The sequence below is a fragment of the Zootoca vivipara genome, chromosome 14 (genome assembly GCF_963506605.1).
Source record: "Zootoca vivipara chromosome 14, rZooViv1.1, whole genome shotgun sequence".
Taxonomy (NCBI): domain Eukaryota; kingdom Metazoa; phylum Chordata; class Lepidosauria; order Squamata; family Lacertidae; genus Zootoca; species Zootoca vivipara.
This window is the reverse complement of record NC_083289.1, coordinates 28,136,054-28,153,493: the sequence shown is the minus strand read 5'-3', so window position 1 is coordinate 28,153,493 and position 17,440 is coordinate 28,136,054. Positions and strand designations below refer to the sequence as shown.

The 17,440-nt window shown below is 53.0% G+C and overlaps 4 protein-coding genes and 1 long non-coding RNA gene across 7 annotated transcripts; 3 read left to right on the top strand and 2 right to left on the bottom strand.

Annotated features, from left to right (window-relative positions):
- Nucleotide 1: 1 nt before the first annotated feature.
- On the bottom strand, nt 2-3,000 carry ELL3 (elongation factor for RNA polymerase II 3). Of its 2 annotated transcripts, XM_035132158.2 has the most exons (6): nt 2,807-2,998; nt 2,174-2,417; nt 1,762-1,801; nt 1,244-1,415; nt 1,110-1,154; nt 2-1,019 (listed from the first exon to the last, which is right to left on the bottom strand). In XM_035132158.2, exons 2-6 carry the CDS (start codon nt 2,319-2,321, stop codon nt 882-884), a joined length of 543 nt encoding a protein of 180 aa, XP_034988049.2. In that variant the 5' UTR covers nt 2,322-2,417; nt 2,807-2,998; the 3' UTR covers nt 2-881. The 2 variants fall into 2 exon arrangements, with proteins under 2 accessions (XP_034988049.2, XP_034988048.2); XM_035132157.2 differs by having other exon boundaries at nt 2-1,154; nt 2,807-3,000.
- Nucleotides 3,001-3,014: 14 nt separating this feature from the next.
- On the bottom strand, nt 3,015-8,333 carry LOC132593214 (RNA polymerase II elongation factor ELL-like). 2 transcript variants are annotated; one of them, XM_060282917.1, is made up of 5 exons: nt 5,406-8,333; nt 4,681-4,814; nt 4,465-4,595; nt 3,262-3,437; nt 3,015-3,191 (listed from the first exon to the last, which is right to left on the bottom strand). In XM_060282917.1, exons 1-5 carry the CDS (start codon nt 6,054-6,056, stop codon nt 3,066-3,068), a joined length of 1,218 nt encoding a protein of 405 aa, XP_060138900.1. In that variant the 5' UTR covers nt 6,057-8,333; the 3' UTR covers nt 3,015-3,065. The 2 variants fall into 2 exon arrangements, with proteins under 2 accessions (XP_060138900.1, XP_060138899.1); XM_060282916.1 differs by having other exon boundaries at nt 3,057-3,437.
- Nucleotides 7,106-10,573, top strand: LOC118093015 (peptidyl-prolyl cis-trans isomerase FKBP8-like). The gene is made up of 6 exons (XM_060282766.1): nt 7,106-7,367; nt 8,333-8,517; nt 9,196-9,284; nt 9,398-9,615; nt 9,929-10,101; nt 10,448-10,573. The coding sequence occupies exons 1-6, from the start codon at nt 7,106-7,108 to the stop codon at nt 10,571-10,573; spliced, it is 1,053 nt and encodes a 350-aa protein (XP_060138749.1).
- A 224-nt stretch (nt 10,574-10,797) lies between these two features.
- Nucleotides 10,798-12,386, top strand: LOC132593215 (uncharacterized). Its single transcript, XR_009558575.1, has 2 exons — nt 10,798-10,919; nt 11,561-12,386. It is a non-coding gene; the product is annotated as an uncharacterized LOC132593215 (long non-coding RNA).
- Nucleotides 12,387-14,327: 1,941 nt separating this feature from the next.
- On the top strand, nt 14,328-15,908 carry SERF2 (small EDRK-rich factor 2). Its single transcript, XM_035132162.2, has 3 exons — nt 14,328-14,470; nt 14,712-14,814; nt 15,625-15,908. Exons 1-3 carry the CDS (start codon nt 14,464-14,466, stop codon nt 15,701-15,703), a joined length of 189 nt encoding a protein of 62 aa, XP_034988053.1. The 5' UTR covers nt 14,328-14,463; the 3' UTR covers nt 15,704-15,908.
- The last annotated feature ends 1,532 nt before the right edge of the window (nt 15,909-17,440 follow it).

Below are 17,440 nucleotides of genomic sequence, written 5' to 3'. Positions count from 1 at the left end.
AGCTTGGGAAGCTGCTCTGCCAGATAGCTTTTGTTCCCTTTAGAAGTTACTGAACAATTCAGCTGTCCTTGAGAAGTTTGCGTGTTGATTTTAGCTTGGGATAGCCTAGCTCTGCAGATGGGCCTAAGCAGCATTGTCAAATGAACATGTAGCTGATTGATAACATAACTGATTGATACAAAGTGAAGGGAGATGCCATGTCTGTTTAAATGATCTTCACAAAATGCAATTTTTTGTATAACTTCTCACGTGGAGAGTCTCTGAGAGATGTGGTAGGTGCCAAGCTTTAAGCCTGTGTGACAAAGCCCTGTCTCTGCAGCCACTAGAAACTAAAAAACAAAGCAGCATAAGCCAGGCAAGATTAAAGTATTCCTTGAAGAAAAGGTTTCTAGCAAAGTTCCTACTGCCTTGGGTGTGAGAGTCTGAACAAATGTCAGCTGGAGTTGGACAGGCTAAGTGTTAGCATATTGAGAATGTCTTTATCTAAAAATGCAAGACTACCCACACTCCACTTTTTTCAATCTAAGGCACAAGAATATACTTGCTGATGAAACAATTCTAAAGCACAGGCTTGTTTCAAGCCAAAGATGGCTGCTCTGGTTGTGGATAGCTTGAAGTAACTTTAGGCTGTCACGAACAAGTTGCTACAGAAGGATGGGGAAAAGGGAGCACCCCTGCCCTGCTTTAAGTGTTTCTTTTCAAATTGCTTTCAGCTAGCAAGATGTGCGGAGCAGACTTGGACCAAAATATAAGAGGAACATACTGTAAACTGGGCCTGTTCTTAAGCTGTACAAAGCTCACTCCCAAGAGCAAGCAGTTGCATTGAAACACTAGAGCCCCTCTGTGCTTGCTGTGAGGAGTTGCAGGTGATGCTGCCCTAATCATCTCCTCTCGCCACAGCCCCTCTGACCAGCTGGAGGGACATTCTGCTCGAAGTTTAGGATTTGAGCCTTGATGTGGGAGAGCTTGTGGTGCAGATACTCGCAGTGCCTCTTTTCTTCTTGGTAGTTAGGATACACCTGCAAAGAAGGAAACAGTTCAGCCACCAGGGGGAAAGAAAGCACCACCCTACCCGATGCCAACCTGGATTCCCACTGCTCCAGCCTCACCTTTTTGAAGTGCCTGTATTCTTGCAAAATCTGATCTTCTAGGACCTGTAACCCAAGAGAGCTAGTTGAGCCCAGGAACAGGCAGGGAAGGACCCTTCCCCTGTGTTCCCTTTTGTTTCCTGGAATGTTGTTACCTTGTACTCCTTGGTTCCTTGCTGCATTCGCCTAAGCCTTTTGCCCAGCTGGGCAAACCTCCTGCTCACACTCCCAATCCTGGCATGGAGGTGGCGGTATGTGGTGTAGTCTGCAGTGAAGTCCTCCTGGTAGGCTCGGTACTGCTTTACTGAGCAAATGGGGACATATTTCCTAGTTTCAAAAGACACATTATGTGAGTCAGAAGATGGAAAGGGATAGCTTCCTCCTCCCCTGGGGAATTTGACCCAAGGTATCAAACACTATTGGTTGGTAAGGCAAACAGCAGTAGCCACCTCTCCAATCCATCTCCCACATCCGGAGTAGAACCCTTTTTGGTCCCAAGGATTGTGTTCTAGCATGGACAGTCTTCCAGAAGCTCCATTTGCTCCCTAGGCATGAGATCCCCACACCAAATGTACAACAAGGCTGGGCACCAGTGAAAATGATGCTGGTTCCCAAATGGCTGAGGCCTATGAAAAATGCCCTTGCCTTGTGTTCAGTGCAGCTAAATACTTACAAGTAGTAATTGAGGTTTTCCTCTGAGGTGCTGGCATGGTCTGGGGAGGGAAAAGGAAGAGAGTCATTGTGGTGGCAGCAGTCGCCCTGCAGCCCTGCATTGGACACCAGCATCTCCCACCAGTGTGCGTTGCTCAATCCTTTCCCAGGCTTGTGCCATCTGGATATTTTGGTCTACAGCTCCCATCAGCCCAACTGCTGGGTTGCCTGCAGTCCAAACACCTGGAAGGTTGGGAAGATTAGGAAGGTGGTTCTAGATAGCTTTTTAGGCCCAAGTGACAGCACAAGTCCCTCCTGGTTTAAGCCAGACTGGGAAGGCTGAGCTTTCCATTTTGCTCAAGGTCAGGAGCAGAGGTTCCAGTTGCCATCATATTTGATGTTTGTGCTGGGAGTGCATCTGTCAGACTCCTCACCTGCCTGCCTCTCCTCCTCCCCTGGCCACTCGACCTCTGGTGCTCTATGACTTCCTGCTTCAGGTTCTTCATCCGAGCTCTGAACCTCCCCTATGATGTCACTGCTATCTGTCTGGGCCCTGCTCTTCACTGCTGCTGCAGGCTGCATTTTGCGTCCCCACCAGCTGCTCTCGGCTCCTGTAAAGTGAGGCCCCTGCCATCTCCTGGACCTTGGCCCAAGTGCAGCTCGGAGAGGTTGTAGTCTCTGAAAAATAAAGACTGGGCTTATCCACACTCTTCACTCTTTCCAGGCACAGTCCACTTTAAAGCATTGTGTTTGAGCATGGCAAATGATAAGCCTTCTCTTACAGTCTAATCTGCCAAGTGGATACTAGGAACAAAAGGATAATGAGGGTTCCCTCTAGGCAGGAAGACCAACTGAAAACCACCATGCAGTAGCACACACAGGCAAGCAAATGAGAACAGCAGAAATGGAAGATAAGAAAGTCCCCCCCTCCCTTTGTGCCCACAGGAGCCTACAATGCCTGGGAATTAGGCTGCCCAGAGGGAGTGATGCAACTACAGCCTTTCCATGGCATCAGCTGTCGCTGCTACTGCTCTGAATTAAAGCGCCACCCCCGTTGCAGGACTCACCGCTCTTAAAGGACTACCACCTTGAGAAGGGGCAAGCTTTTCAGATGGAGGGCTTGGGAAGGGCTTGGCCGAAGCTTGCTGGGCCTCTTTCCTGCAGAAGTGGAAGGAGAGCTGTTAAAAGCTGAGCATGGCAGAGCAGAATACTGTAGTAGGAACAACTGCACCCACACATAAATACACAGGATTATGCTAGAAAGAATGACTAAAACCACAAGGATCCCCTGTCCCTCCCCGGTAGTCAACTCCCAGACTCATTGCTCTACCTGCGCAAGTGCTCAGATGCTTCCTGGTGCTGCTGCAGAGCACCTGTCCAGGCCTCCTTTCTAGGTTGCAGACAGTCTTCTTTCAAGCTGTAACTTCTTTCTGGGGGGCTCAGCTGCCCCATCTGTGGGGTAAAGGGTGGTGAGGGAGGCTCCAGCAAGGCAAGGAAGCCCAGTGGCCTCTCCCAGACCTACCTCAGCTTGCAGCTGTGGCCTCTCCAACAAGCCCAACAGCTTCTTAGCCCTCTGGTCTCTTCCTTCCAGCACCTGCACTGGTGGCCATGGGGGCTCATTGGTGGGGGGACTGCTTCCTTTGCCTTTCCCACTGGGGCTCTCTGAGGCTGCTCTCCTTGGGAGGAGGGTGCCAGTCTCTACAGTGCAGAAAAGCAGAAAGTCAAGGAAAAAAGGGAGTGAGGAAATAGGGTCAGCCTTGGCTGTCAGCAGCTCGGCCCCCTCCCCAATGCCAATTGCAGAAGACAGTTTCCATTCTTCCTCCACAGTGATTGTCTATATGGCAACTGAGCTGAAATTTGGATGTTGCACTTCAGATCCACTTATTAAATTTGTATACCACCCTTAATCTGAAAATCTCAAGATGGTTCACATATGGAAGGATTTCATAAATCCACCGTGTATATAATAAATTAAAGGGGTGGCCAACTCCCAAGAGACTCTGATCTACTCACAGAGTTAAAAACTGGGAGTGATCTACCCCCTTTTGGGGGGGTTCAGGTCAAAGCTGTTGAGTTTTTTTAAGGAAAGGAAGCCCTGTTTTGGGGGGTTTAGGTCAAACTTGTTGAGCTTCTTTTAGGAGGGAGGGAGGCCCATTTTTGTTTAGGGCTTCAGGTCATAGTTCAGCTTTTTTAGGGAGGAAAATTTTGGGTGAGCTTTTTTTAGGGGTGCCAGTGATCTAGCAGTGATCTACCACAGACATCCAGTGATCTACTGGTAGATCACAATTTACCTGTTGGACGTGCCTGTAATAAAACATTAGATTTATACTAGTTATTTAGCACACACTATATTTCCACGGCTTTTCCATTACTGGGAAATTACCATATCAGTTTATTATAGTAGTAATAACTGCTTATATAAACAGATTTAATACAGCCACCCTCTAGGACACAAAGGTTTTAGATAAGATACCAAACTAAACTTCCATTATGATCACATGTTAGTAAAAACAGTTTGCTATGTGGTTTTAAATTTAAAACATGTTCCACTGCTTCTTAGAATATATACATTCTAGGTTAGAACCAGAGACCTTTGAATGGCAACACTCACAAATTGTTCCTTTCAGGAAGTGGGTAGGGAAGAGAGGTGGTGGCAATTTGTGCCAATTCCCCCTTCAGCTCCTATCCAAGAACCCCTTGTTGCCCCTTGCCCCTCTCTCCTCACCTGGGTTTGGGAATGCAGCTGCTGCCCTACGGCAGGCCAGCCTCTCTACCCCCCATCTGGACTTGGAGGCCTCCACAACCATGGCACAGATGGTGATCTTCTCTTGGATAGCTCCTCTGCCCTCCAGCCACCTGGGCAAAGAAGAGCAATGTTCAGGGATGCCTCTCTCCCTCATTCCCACCCCAGGGAAACAGCTTTTGGGCTGGGCCAGCTCACCTGGTACTGGCCTGGCGGACGCAATCGAAGCTGGCCTGCGGCTGCTCCTTCGTATAGCGTGAGAGGTAGAAGGTGAAGCGGAAAGTCCGTGGGTCACGACAGCCGGCAGTGGCACTGCAGGGCACCTTCAGATACTGGACAGCATAGAAAGAGAAGAGTGGGAATCTGGTCTGGCCCCTTGGCCTCCGGAGCAGGACCTGACCCTAGACATGTGGCTAGGGTCTGTTTCTGTGCCAGTGGGGCATGGCCCAGCGTGAGTGAAAGACACTGTGGGGCTGTGTGTTTTTCCAGGGGTCAGCCTTGGCCCTGCGCAAGAAGAGAGCGCGGGGCTCCCCGTACAGAGCAGCGGAGGCGCGGCATCTGCCAGCTCCGTCTTTTCCGCTCTTCCCTTTGCTAAAGGGGTTTTCCCGTCTAGATCGACGAGGGGAAAGGAGAGCTAACATAGCCCGAAAAAGAAGCTGCTTTTGACGGGGCGGGATGCCCCATTCCAGCGCCAAGACAGCAGAGCACTCCGCGGGGAGGACGCCGCAGCCAGGCTCGGTCTGCCGCTCGCGCGAGGCTCGTTAGCCGCCTTGCAGAAAGCCGCGGGGAGCTCATTAGCAAGCAGGCGGCGCCCGCGGCGATAGCAACGTCCACGGCGCCGCTCCGTTGCCCAGCCCCGGCGATGCCGGCAGGGTCCACGACAGGACCCCTGCCCAATGCACGGTGCTGGGAAATATCCTTACCCCTTGGCTACCCTGGAAGGCGATCACGGGTCGAGGCGCCGCCACCTGCAGAAAAAAAGCGGACAGTGAGACTAGCCCTCCCGCCAAGTGACTGGCCGTGCGGCAATTGCCTCCAGCCCAGCCCGTTACCTGACACCGCTGGTAGGCGACTAAGGCCTGGAGGGCCGAGTCAGTCAGTTTCACGTGGAAGAGGCTGAGGCGGGCGCCCCGCGAACCGGGGCGGTAGGAAAGGCGCTCCGTCGCCCGCCGCGGCATCGCTGGAGTGAGCGGCTGTGGCGGCGGCGGCGCCTGGGCGGGACTTGGGCTCGACAGCAGGGCGGGGCGGGGCCGCTGCTCCTTGCTCGGTAGCCGCTGCTGCTCCACGAACCGGTGCGCGTGCCCAGCCAGGGATGCCTGGCCAGACCTGCCTCTGTTTGGGGCATGGGAAAGGCCCGGAGCAAGAAGAGACCTCTGAGCTTTAGTCTGCTGTCCCGTCCAGAAGCCCCTCAACAGTTTGCCCCGAAGAAGCACGGCCGGTCCATTATCCAGGTCTTCAGGGGAACTTCTGCTCATAGCTGTCAAGTTCTCCCTTTTTTTAAAGGGAAATTCCCTTATGCTGAATAGGCTTCCTCGCGAGAAAAGGGAAAACTTGACAGCTATGCTTCTGCCCATTGTCCCCGGTCCCCCAGACCGGAGATCCCGAGGCTGGGCCTCCCTTTGGGCCGCGGGCCTCACATCTACTACAAAGCCCCCAGGGGCAGGCAGCCGACCCCGGACGCTTGGCCACGTGCAGCGTGGCCACGTGCTTCTTGGGATTCTCCACTAAGCCTCTTAGAGCCCCGCAGGTCAGTGGGCAATAATCTGGGGCGGGGCAGTATCCCCTAAGAACCGCTAAGACTGTTGGATGCGCCTCTTCGGTTGAGCGGCTTCCCTCACCCAGAAGACTTTGATAGACGTTTACTTCTGGGCATACTACTAGGCGCCGAGGGGTGTCCAGCCCCCCCTATTATTTTTTGCGGGGGCCGCCCCCCCCACAGTTGATGGGCACTGCTATTCAAGTAGTGTGTATGCACCGCATCATGTGATCGATTATGCGAGCGGGGCTTACCTGCTCCCCCAAAGTTTTGAGGTTGGCACTTCTGCTTCTGGGTGGTCTGTTCATACATGAGAGAATTGGATGGAGGGCGAAGCCAACTGAGTATTCTCAGAATCTAGCCTGTCAGGAGATCGGGGGGAACCCATTCATCCACGAGAAGTATTCCCTCTTGGCGCAAGTCTTTGGGGCCTTGCGTAGTATAAGAGGAAAACCCCTTTTCCGTCGCGTCTGAGTGAACAGCGGGTTGCTGGTCCCTGCCTCCCTCTTCTGTTATAGACGCGAAGGCATTTACATTACTTGGGTTTATTAAGGCAGCCCAAAGGGAGGGGGCCCAGCTGATCCCTGCTAAACCCGGCCGCAGCCTGACGCCCAGATCCTCCTTGGAAGTAAGCCTGAGCGCAGCTGGGGCGTAGGGGGGGCTTACTCTATAATTGAATTACAGGCGCTCAGTGTAGACTGAGGGAAGGAGAGACGACTAAGCGGTCTCTTGCTTCTGCCGCTGCCGGCCTGCTCCGACCGTCGCATGCAAGGCGGGGAAGCAAATCCCTCGAGATCCTGATGCGCGGCTGCAGGCAAAGCCCCTCGCCCCGGGAAGCCCCTTCCGAGGACGGAGGAGCTGCCCACCATGTTCTTGGTCAAGATGTTTCAGGGCGAGGAAGAGGAGGAAGGCGAGGGGGCGGGCGCCAGCCTCGGGCCGGTGCTGCTGGAGGGAGGCGGCCCGCACCTTGGACGGAGGGTCCATTTCCTGCTGCCCCACACAACCATCCAGGAGCCCCCGCCCCAGCTTCAGGAGCGATCCTTTTACCAGCGGCTGGAGCGCTTGCTGGGAGGAGAAAGAGGCGGCTTTGCAGCGCTCTTTGCGGCTGACGGCTGGGAGGACCTCCGAGGTGAGGCCCGGGGCGCAGGGGGCTTTCAGGCCAGGAGATGGAGGGTCCCGCTGCTGCCCAGAGGGCGTTGGAGGCAACAGGGCGGCTCGGCCTCTCAGACCCTACATGATCCTTTCTGCTGCCGTGCCAGTCATTGGGGGGCGGGGGTGACATCGCTGGCTAACAAGCGCCATAGCCAGAAGCCACTGGGGCAGGTGATGGTTGCTGAGTTCGCTGCCTCTTAGCCAGAAAGCCCCCTGCCCTCGCCTCAGCGACCCAGACCAGCTGCCCTCACACCCATGGGGTTCTAGAGGTGCATCAGACTGAGGAGTGGCTTGACTGATGCCCACCTCAACACTCAGCACCCCACAGAATGTGTGGTGGTGCATCAAAAGGAATAAGAGGATAAGTGAAGGCAGCATAATAAAATGCAAATGCTTAAAGTCCTGGATGATGTGGATTTTCCCCCCAGGCAGGAGAAAAACTGGTGGGTGTGGGGAACCACATTAAGACCTTCTGATGCCCTCAGCTCTGCCAAGTTTGAGAGGCCCCATTGTTCTACCCCTTCCCCCAAAAGTATATTAGTCTAACAGATCATGAAGGCAAAAGAGAGAAATACATGTTTTGTTTTTGCGTAGATATCAGTACAGAGAAGTCAAATGAAAACAAACTAGTCCCTTTTTTGTATCTGGAGGCCTTCATCACCTGAAGCCCTAAACTGTAGTGTACTTAACCTATGCGTAAATCAGACCCTGGCCCAGGACCATTTGGAGGTAGCTGGGCAGGTGGGACACTGCAGCCAGTACCTCATGGTGGGGAGAAAAGGCCCCTCTATTTGGCCAGAGCAGATTGTGTTGTGAGAGAGGGACTGTAACTTCCTCATTCTCCGGCACTCCCTTGGCCTTCCTTCCTTTGCACCTGGGCAGTTGGAGTTGCATACACTTCCTCAGGCAAACACCTCCACCTGTAGTTGAACTGATGCTTCCCTTTCCATCCTCCAGAGGACAAGTCCCTACGGAAGTGTCTGGTGAAGAGGAGCCCAGAGGGAGGCAGCTGGCCACAACTGGGCCAAGAGGTTACTGTGAAGATGCTGGGAATTCTGGAGGACCACAGCCTGGTGGAAAAGGACCCAAAGCTCACCTTTGTCCTCGGCCAGGGGGAGGCAATACAGGTGAGGTGTGGGAAGGCTGCAGCCCAGGGGCTCCCTTGTTCCTTCGTGCATTTTCTCCTCCTGATCCTTGCTCCCCTGGCTTTGCCTGGCAGCCTGCCCCACAGGGGCAGCCCATTTCTCTCGGTTGCCTGAGCAACTGAATGCCACCAATGGGGGGAATCCTGCTGTCCTTCTGCTTCTGTTCTGTTTCAGCCACCCCCAACCTCATGCTTACAGGGCCCTCCCTCTACATAGGATCTCACCTTTTCTACCTGTGCGCCATCATAAAGGTAAAGGGACCCCTGACCATTAGATCCAGTCGTGACCAACTCTGGGGTTGTGGCGCTCATCTCGCTTTATTGGCTGAGGGAGCCGGTGTTTGTCTGCAGACAGCTTCCAGGTCATGTGGTCAGCATGACTAAGCTGCTTCTGGCGAACCTTCCCCCCGGATGCACTGGGGGTGTTTACCTTCCCGCTGGAGTGGTACCTATTTATCTACTTGCACTTTTGAGGTGCTTTCGAACTGCAGAGGCCAATGCAGACCACATGAGAATCGCTGTTGCTCCCAAGCCAATGTACTCTTGCACATGGTGGTACTGAGAGGTGTGACAGCAGGATGTGTGTGTGTGTGTGTGTGTGTGTGTGTGTGTGTGTGTGTTTTGGTGAGGTCAGGTCCTTGTTTCCTTTTTCTTTCCTTAGGCTTTGGACCTTGGCGTCCGCTCCATGCAGCTTGGTGAAATAGCCCTTTTCCTCGCTGGCCCTGCTTGTGCCTACGGTCACCTGGGCAGGTAGTCATCAGTCATTGCGCTGCACTGTGACTGGTGCGCAGGGAGGGGGGCAACATGGTCCTTGGTGGGGGAAGGGAGCTGTGTGTTCTCAGAGGCCTCTCCTCCTCCTGCAGAGAGCCAGATATTCCCAAAGATGCCACGTTGCTGTACGAGGTGACTCTGCTGCATGTGCAGGACAGCCCGGACCTGTCGCTGTTGCCCACCATGGAGCGCCTCAGCCTGGGCAACCAGAAGCGGGAGTGGGGCAACTTCCACTTTGAGCGGGGGGAGTACGAGCAGGCCCTGCACTCCTACCAGCAGGCTTTGCACGTCCTCTCCTTGCCGGGGACAGGTGAGGCACTGTTCTGAGGGCTTGGGATGCACTGGGGGATGAAGCCCTGCCAACACAGCCATGTTGGTGCATGTTGGAAACATGGGGTTGGCAAGGGTTCAGTTAGAGCTGACCAGCAGCTTGCCTGGAAATAGTGTCGTGAGCCCAAATCTGGGCCCTTTGGATGAAAAAGGAGAGGAACCCCATCCCAGGTGTGCTCTCCTGCAAAGGCACACTTGACCCATCCTTACCGCAGAAGCCCAGTTCTGGGGCTCAGCCCCAGCTGCACCTCCTGGCTGGGGGTGACGCTGCACTTATGTGGGCTTCTCTCTAGACTGCCTGAGCCAGGAGGAGGAAGAGGAGCTGCATGACCATCGGGTCAAATGCCTCAACAACTGTGCAGCTGCCCAGATGAAGCTGAAGCTTTTGGATGAGGCCCTGGCATCCTGCAATGAAGTTATACAGCTTGACCCAGAGAACATCAAGGCACTTTACAGGAAAGGGAAGGTGATGAGGGATACGCGTCCCAGCCCCTCACTTGCTCCAGGGGCAGGAGGGAAGAACTTGGCTAGGGAATGGCATGCTGAAGGCCCTACAGCTGGCTGACATCTGGAGTGGGGTGGTGGGGGTGGTGGCAAAAGGTCCCTGTCCCACAATATTGATGTAATGCTGTGTCTGGATTGAAGTGGGGGGAAAGGGAATTGTGACCACCAGAGGTGAGAGAAGGCATGAGGGAGGGGCAAGGAACAGCTGCAGAGAACAGCCAGAGAAAGAGGTGGACAAGGGCAGGCTCCCCCACCCCTACCCAGTTCATATACCACCCCATCTCTGTCACTCTCTCTCTGCTATTTAGCTGTTGTCAGAGCGGGGAGAGGACCAGGCAGCCACCACTGTTCTGAAGAGAGCCCTGCAGCTGGAGCCAACTACCAAGGTGGGACAACAGGACACGCTAGGGGCAAAGTCAGGCAAAGGACAATAGCAGAGGTGGTGGGAAAGGTCTACCTTTGCTGGGCCAGCTTCATCCTCTGCCACTTTCAGCACTTGTGACTGGCATCTCCCCTTTTGCTCAGCTCGCACTGAGATGACATTATATTCCTAGCACTGGTGGGAGGGTGCTCAGGGGGCACTGGAGGTGATCCCCCCCTGCCTACCGAGTGTATTATCTATTTGCTCCCAAGGATTAAAAAGACATTGACTGTCTCTAGGCCATCCATGTTGAGCTCTCCAAACTAGCAAGGCGGCAGAGGGGGCTGCTGGAATGCCCTGGCCCAGGAGGGGCCACTCCGGAAGACATGGCAACACCCACCATTGCTCACAGTGCTCAGGTTTGTTATCACAACCTAGTTAAGGCAAAGGATTGAAGGTCCTTGTCACTTAGCAGGTGCCTTTCTGCCCCTTTATCCTGGGTGCTGCTGCTGGTGGTGGTGGGTTTGTTTCCCAAGACTGTTCTGGTGGCCTTGTGGCAGCTGGCTTTGTGGGCATGTTGTTTGGCCAGTGTGGTGGGCTTGGGAGACCAAGGTTCAAATCCCCACTCAGCCATTAATCTAATATTAATAATAATAATAATAATATAATTTATTATTTATACCCCGCCCATCTGGCTAGGTTTCCCCAGCCACTCTGGGCGGCTTCCAACAGAAGAATAAAATAATCGATTAAAGATTAAAAGCCTCCCTAAACAGGGCTGCCTTCAAATGTCTTCTAAAAATCTGGTAGCTGTTTTTGTCTTTGACATATAATGGGAGGGTGTTCCACAGGGCGGGCGCCACCCAATCTTATTGGGTGATCTTTGGCCAGTCACTGCCTCCAAGCCTAATCTACCTCACAGGGTTGTTGTGATAATAAAATGGGGAGATGTATGCCATCTTCAGCTCCTTGGAGGAAAGGTGGAAAAATATGTAAGAGATAAATAAGAGATTGTCAGGCTGTGAAAGCTCATGTGTCTCCTCACTGCCATCTTTTGCAGACAGATGCTCCTGCTCCCCAGCCAAGCTGAGTGGCTGCTTCTTTTCCTGGGTTGACCCTAGAAAGCCTTGCAGAAATGTGAAGTTCTACCTTCTCCGACAGCAAGGACTTCTGAGGGGCGTCAGGGCCAAATACTTGTTGTGTGTGCCCACTTGTTTCTCCTGTGATGGTATATACCTACAGCTGCTATGGAACTGCGTGGCTGTAAGTCCAAAAAGGAAGTCTTCGGTCTCTTCCTCCTCCTCTTTCTCTGCCACCACCAACACCAGTGATTGAGAGGTTTGCAATCGAGGTTTATCCAAGAATGAAACATGGCACCCGAAGTCAAGTGGCTGGCTCTCATTGACACATTTGATGATGATGTTCCCTAAGTGTAAAGGAAGGCTGTCATTGTGAAAGGGTGGGAAGATCCTTTCCAGCTGAAGCTGGATACTCTGAGGCTGGATGTTGTCCTGCAACCCAGCTTGCTGCTTATATTTTCTTCTGTGCTCTATTCATTTCCCTGCCAATCTGCAGGGAAGCCACCTTGGAATACATCTCATTCAACCCAAAGACTGGCCTGTTCCTAGTGTTGAGCTGAGGAGGAGAACAAATTCCAGGGTGTGGACAGACATACAGCTCCCTGCATGGACTGGCAAAGGGTTTTCTGCTGCTATTGTGGGGTGGGGTGGGGTGCTCTGCTTCTGGCATTATTATTCTCCCTTTTCTAAAAGCAGACAAACACCACTCTTACTGTGTTGTGTTCTTCTTCCATACCTCTTTGAAACACAAGTCTGGGCAAAGAGGGGCTTCATGACTGCCACAAGGGCCAGCCAGGCAGCACTTTGCAGTTTGGCTGAAAAAAGTGAAAGTTGGTTGTATGGAGGGCAGTCTTGTACCCACTCAGGATGTACATCTATGTGCACCATAAGGGCCAAGTACTTAAAGGGTTCCTTATTGCTCTGAAGATCCACCAAGGGCCATTCTAATATCCCAGTTGCCTCATTTTCCTTGGCAGGGTTCTTCCTCTTCTTCTTCTTCTTCTTCTTCTTCTTCTTCTTCTTCTTCTTCTTCTTCTTCTTCTTCTTCTTCTTCTTCTTCTTCTTCTTCTTCTTCTTCTTCTTCTTCCTGCTGAAATTGTCTATCTGCACACACAATATTTACCACCAGTCACCATCACCTCTCTTGTGGCAGCCTCACTCATGAGCTGTAGCAGGTCAAGTATGGAGAAGGTCTTCCTTCTTCAGGGGAAGAGTAGGAATAACTTCTCTACTGTCCTAAAAGTATCCCCTAAATTGTAGAAGGCAGATAACCTCTGAGCAACTGGATTTTCATACAGGGTTGTGTGTGTACTTGCAGTTTCAGTTGGGAACAACATTTCCCACCACCTTCTAAGAAATCTCAGGAGGACTCTCTTATGGCCTGGTTTTTCAGGGAGGAACACCTTTAGGTGCTGGGTCACCCTAATAACGAGTTCATGCAAGGGTTGTAGGCTGCAGAGCAACTCATCTACTCTATTTTGGGTGCTTGGCCTAAAAGCATCCAGTCTCTGTTGAAGATGGGACAAAGGAACAGCTTCAGCCTCATAACAACAGGCATGTCTGAGTGAAAAGGAGCCTAGCAGAGGCCCTGGTGCTCAAATGTAGTGAGCAGCCTTCTTTGAAGCAGTCAGGAGTTCCACAGGTGGGTAGTCAAAGAAAGAGCCTGCTACTGTTTTAATTTGTTTACTGCACATTAACCCTGCTAATGTTTTAATTTGTTTACAATGTGCAGTATTGAAAACATATGAAATGGATGGAAATAAAATATAAAATAGATTTATATTCGGGTATGCAGGAAAATAGAGTAATGTAAGGAAGAGAGGAAGAGGGGGGTGGGAAGTCAAAATATGATATGTAAATATCTGTTTGAAATGTTTGTCATAAATGAAAATTCTAGAGAGAGAAAGAGCTGGGGAGCTGGTTCCTGAGGAAGAGAAGGCGGTGCTGTCAGGCAATCCATTTATGGAGCATTGATCCTGATTTGCTCACAGGGAGATTAGACAATGTTGGTTATTTAATGAGGATTCCCTTGGAGTGTGTGTGGGGAAGGGCAGACAATGTTGAGTCCAAATCTCCTCTGCTGCTGCGCTTCCAGCATAAGGTCTGGGCTTTGAGAGAGGGGTTTTGGCGCACAAGAGCCATCCTGACTTGGCCAGTCTGTGATTGAGGCTGCACCCTGATGATCCCCAAGATCCACGCCAGCTCTATGATTTTATGGTAAAGAACCTGACTCCTTGCAGAGTGAGCCTTCCCTGACCCCTTGACAGAGCAGCAGCTGGGAAGCCCCACTCTGACCCTCTGCTCCGTCCAGGGCTGGCCCAAGACATTTTGGTGCCTGAGGCGAACCGCATAATGGTACCTTCCCTGCCAAGTAAGAAGGGGGTGAATGAAGAGCTTCAGAAACAAGGGCTTTGAGATCTGTTGCCGTCTGAGACAATGGCTTCACTTTGACTCATGGTTGAGCCGGCCCTGCCTCCATCCCACGGGGACGTAACCCACGCGGCACCACCTCTGCTGGGGGAACTTGGCCGTCGATCTTGCCACCGCTAGCATTTACAGTACTCCGTGCCCAGGACTGGAGAGGAGAGGGCGGAGCTCCTACGGGCCCCGCCACTCGCGGTTCCACAGCCATTCGCGGCGCAGGGGAGGGGCTTCAAGACCGCCACGTTGCGCCTGTTGCCCTCCATGATGCCCCGCCTTCATTTCTGGCCGTCCTCCCCTGCAGCCAATCGCTGAATGGTCCGCCTGGTCCAGTGGCTGCCTCTTGGCGCTGGCGGGCTAATAGCCTCCTGGCCCCTGTGCGGATTGGCCAATCAGGCGACAGGGGCGGAGTAGGGCAGGGCTGTGGCCGTAGCTGCCTCGGGGACTCGAGCGAAGCGGAGCCATGACGCGTAAGCGGGACTCCCCCCCCCCCGGTCCGGTCTCGCGCCCCCTTATTACTCTCCGGTGGGTGGGGGAAGGATATGGGCTGGAAGGTCCCGTTGCCTCCTTGACTTGCTAAGGGCGGGGGTGCCGCCTCTGCCGCCCCTTTCCCCCGCCCGGCAAGGCTCGGCGGCCCGCAGTGGCCCCCGGGGCCCCGCCTGACCGGCCCCCGCCGCGCTTACACGTGCACTACCTTTCTCCGCGGTGCAGGGGGAAACCAGCGCGAACTGGCGCGCAGCAAGAACATGAAGAAGAACGCTGACAAGGGCAAGCGCCGCGACGACGGCCTCTCCGCCGCCGCCCGCAAGCAACGGTGAGCGCCGGGCGAGAGGGGAACAAGGTCGGGCGGGCGGGCGGGCTGGCTGTCTTTCTGGGCGGGGCCTCGAGCCCGGAGGCGCCTCCTCCTCGGCATAAAAGACCTGGCCGGGGCAAGAGCCAGGAACGGTTGGCTGCCTCCCCAACCTTCCTGCTTTTCCTATTTGTTCCGCCGCTGTTGGTGAGCGGTGGGCATCATCCTGTTCTCTGATAGGAACGAGGCTCCTCGTGGCACTAGAAATAGAAGCACCGTAGGCCTGGATGAGCTTTCCGGGGCTCCTGGCATCCGCTTCCTTGGATGCCCATCTCAGTCTGCTTGTCTTTAAGGTGTCTCAAGACTCCTCCATGGCATTGCTGCTGAAGGCTGAGGCGGCCAGTCATAGATGTCCCCAGGATTTTTGTGGGGGGGGGCGGGGGCGGGGGGCTTTGGTTGGGGCAGAAACTCAGATTTGTATTGATTTTGAATGATTTAGGGGGAATGCTGCCCCCCGCGCTACGTCCATGCGGCCGGTGCCTGAGGTTCCACCACTGGCTATGGAGTCTCCGCCGAACTGTCCTTGCTGCTGCTCCATCCCTGCTCTTACTTTCCACCCAAATCCTTAATGTGCCAAGCCTAGTCTGGCCTAGCCCCTTGTCAAAGCCCTCAGAGGCCAGAGTGACAGCCCCTTCTCTCAGGCCCAGTGGCGACTGAGGCAGCCCTTGCCCTACCTTTATTTGCCAGCAGCCCAGCACCTGCCCTCAGGCCCAGGTACCCCTTCTGGACTCAATGGCTACAGCCTGACTGCCTTGCCTGTTTTTCTCTCCCCAGAGATTCAGAAATCATGCAGCAGAAGCAGAAGGCTGCCAAGGAGAAGAAGGAAGAGCCTCAGCCACAGCAGCCAAAGTAGGCAAGAGCCCCGAGGGGGCCTGCCCAGGTGGTGGCTCCCTTTCCTTCTCCCTCAACTGCTCACACTCCTGCTTATAGCCACAGTGGCATTATGGGGCCACCAGACCACCTCCTGCTGAGGCTGGAGAAGAAAGGAGGAGCCCCAGCCTGGTGGGAGCTGGCAAATGCTAGAATCAAGATACTTCATTAAAGTAGTTTTACCCATTTGTGCTGGCTGAAAAATTACTGCAGGAAGTGAGATGGGTCAGGTCAGCAGCATTGAAGCAATTTCTCCACTGTGTGCTCCCATGTATGTGTGCCTGTGTTTATATGGCTTGCAGTCTTGTACAGTGGTCATAGGCCTGTCCCATCACCAACAGCTGGAAGCTATTCACCGAACGTCTGAGGTAGATCACTGGCTCCCCCCAAAGAAGCTCAACAACTTTGGCTCCCCTAAAAAAACCTCAAATTTTGTGTCCTGCACCCCTAAAAATGGGCCTTCCTCCTTTTCCTTCCCCCAAAAAGCTCAACAACTTTGACCTCTACCCCATCTACTGTGAGTAGATCGTAGTCTCATCCCTGATTTAAAACAACAACATGCTTAAAAACAATGCAAAGACCCTACGGCTGTGAGATTAGGCCATGAGCCGATAAGCCATGCAAAGCAGGCAGACTAAGAATGTAAAATTACATAAACACAGCCTAAAGCCCAAGAAGCAGGAGAGACTTTGCTTGGTACCTCCTCACCACACCCTTGAAAAGAAAATAGTAGAGCTGGAAAGGTTCAGAAAGAGCAATCAAAACAATCCAGTAGTTACAGCAAATCCCTTAAGAGGCAAGGTTGCAACATTTGGGGCTTTTTAGAGATAAGCTTTTCTCCTCTGTCATAATGCTAGAACCCATCTGGGGCAAGCCAAGAAAGTTACTCTTCAGGACAGGTTCAGACAAGAGTCAGTGACCAGCTCATACCAGGGCTCCCATAAAAACCCAGGATTACCTCTTTGGGTCAGGGGTCCAGTCCAGCACCCTATGCCCAGAGATGTAAGCTCAGATGCAGGCAGGGTGTGACTGCGGTTTCCTCTCCTGTATCCCTTCTTGCCTTTTACAGCCCTCTTGCTTAGCCATGCTGGTATCTTGTGGTTTAGAGTAGATCTCCTCTAAATTGTAAACTAACTTTTATTTCAGGCTTTATGTTGGTGGCTTTAAATTACCTCCAATGAAGTGATGTCACTTTCTTGAACTGGCTTCCTAAAAGCAAAGCCTTCCTCCATAATAGATGAAGAATCCTCCCTTTTAAAATTAAATAGAGCTGAGTTAGACTTCCTGGCCATATTTTGAATAGTTGCTCTTCCCACTCAGTTTGGTGCGGTGCCTGCCTTGCTCCATTGCCGGGGCACCAATTAAGTTAAAATCGGGGCCTAGCCTGTGACTGACTATACCCAGGCCTGGTCACCTGTAGTTGCTTTCTCTGGCTCTACCTTTCTGTGGCCAGCCTCCTTCCAGGAGTTGCACAGACCCTGATTATCTCTGGGGGAGAGGGAGGTCAACCTTGCGTCTGGTCATCAGGAGGGGCCTGATCTCAGACCTGCTGCATCCCACAGGCACAGGAGTACCTCACGTCCTGAGTTTTACAGTGCCCTCCCCAACTGGCCTTGCACCACCTGTTTGCTTGACAAGGAATGGAAGGGGCTCAGGCTTGTTTCATCCCACAGAACTGGATCTTGCCCATCCAGTGACTCCCAAAATGTGGACTCTGCCT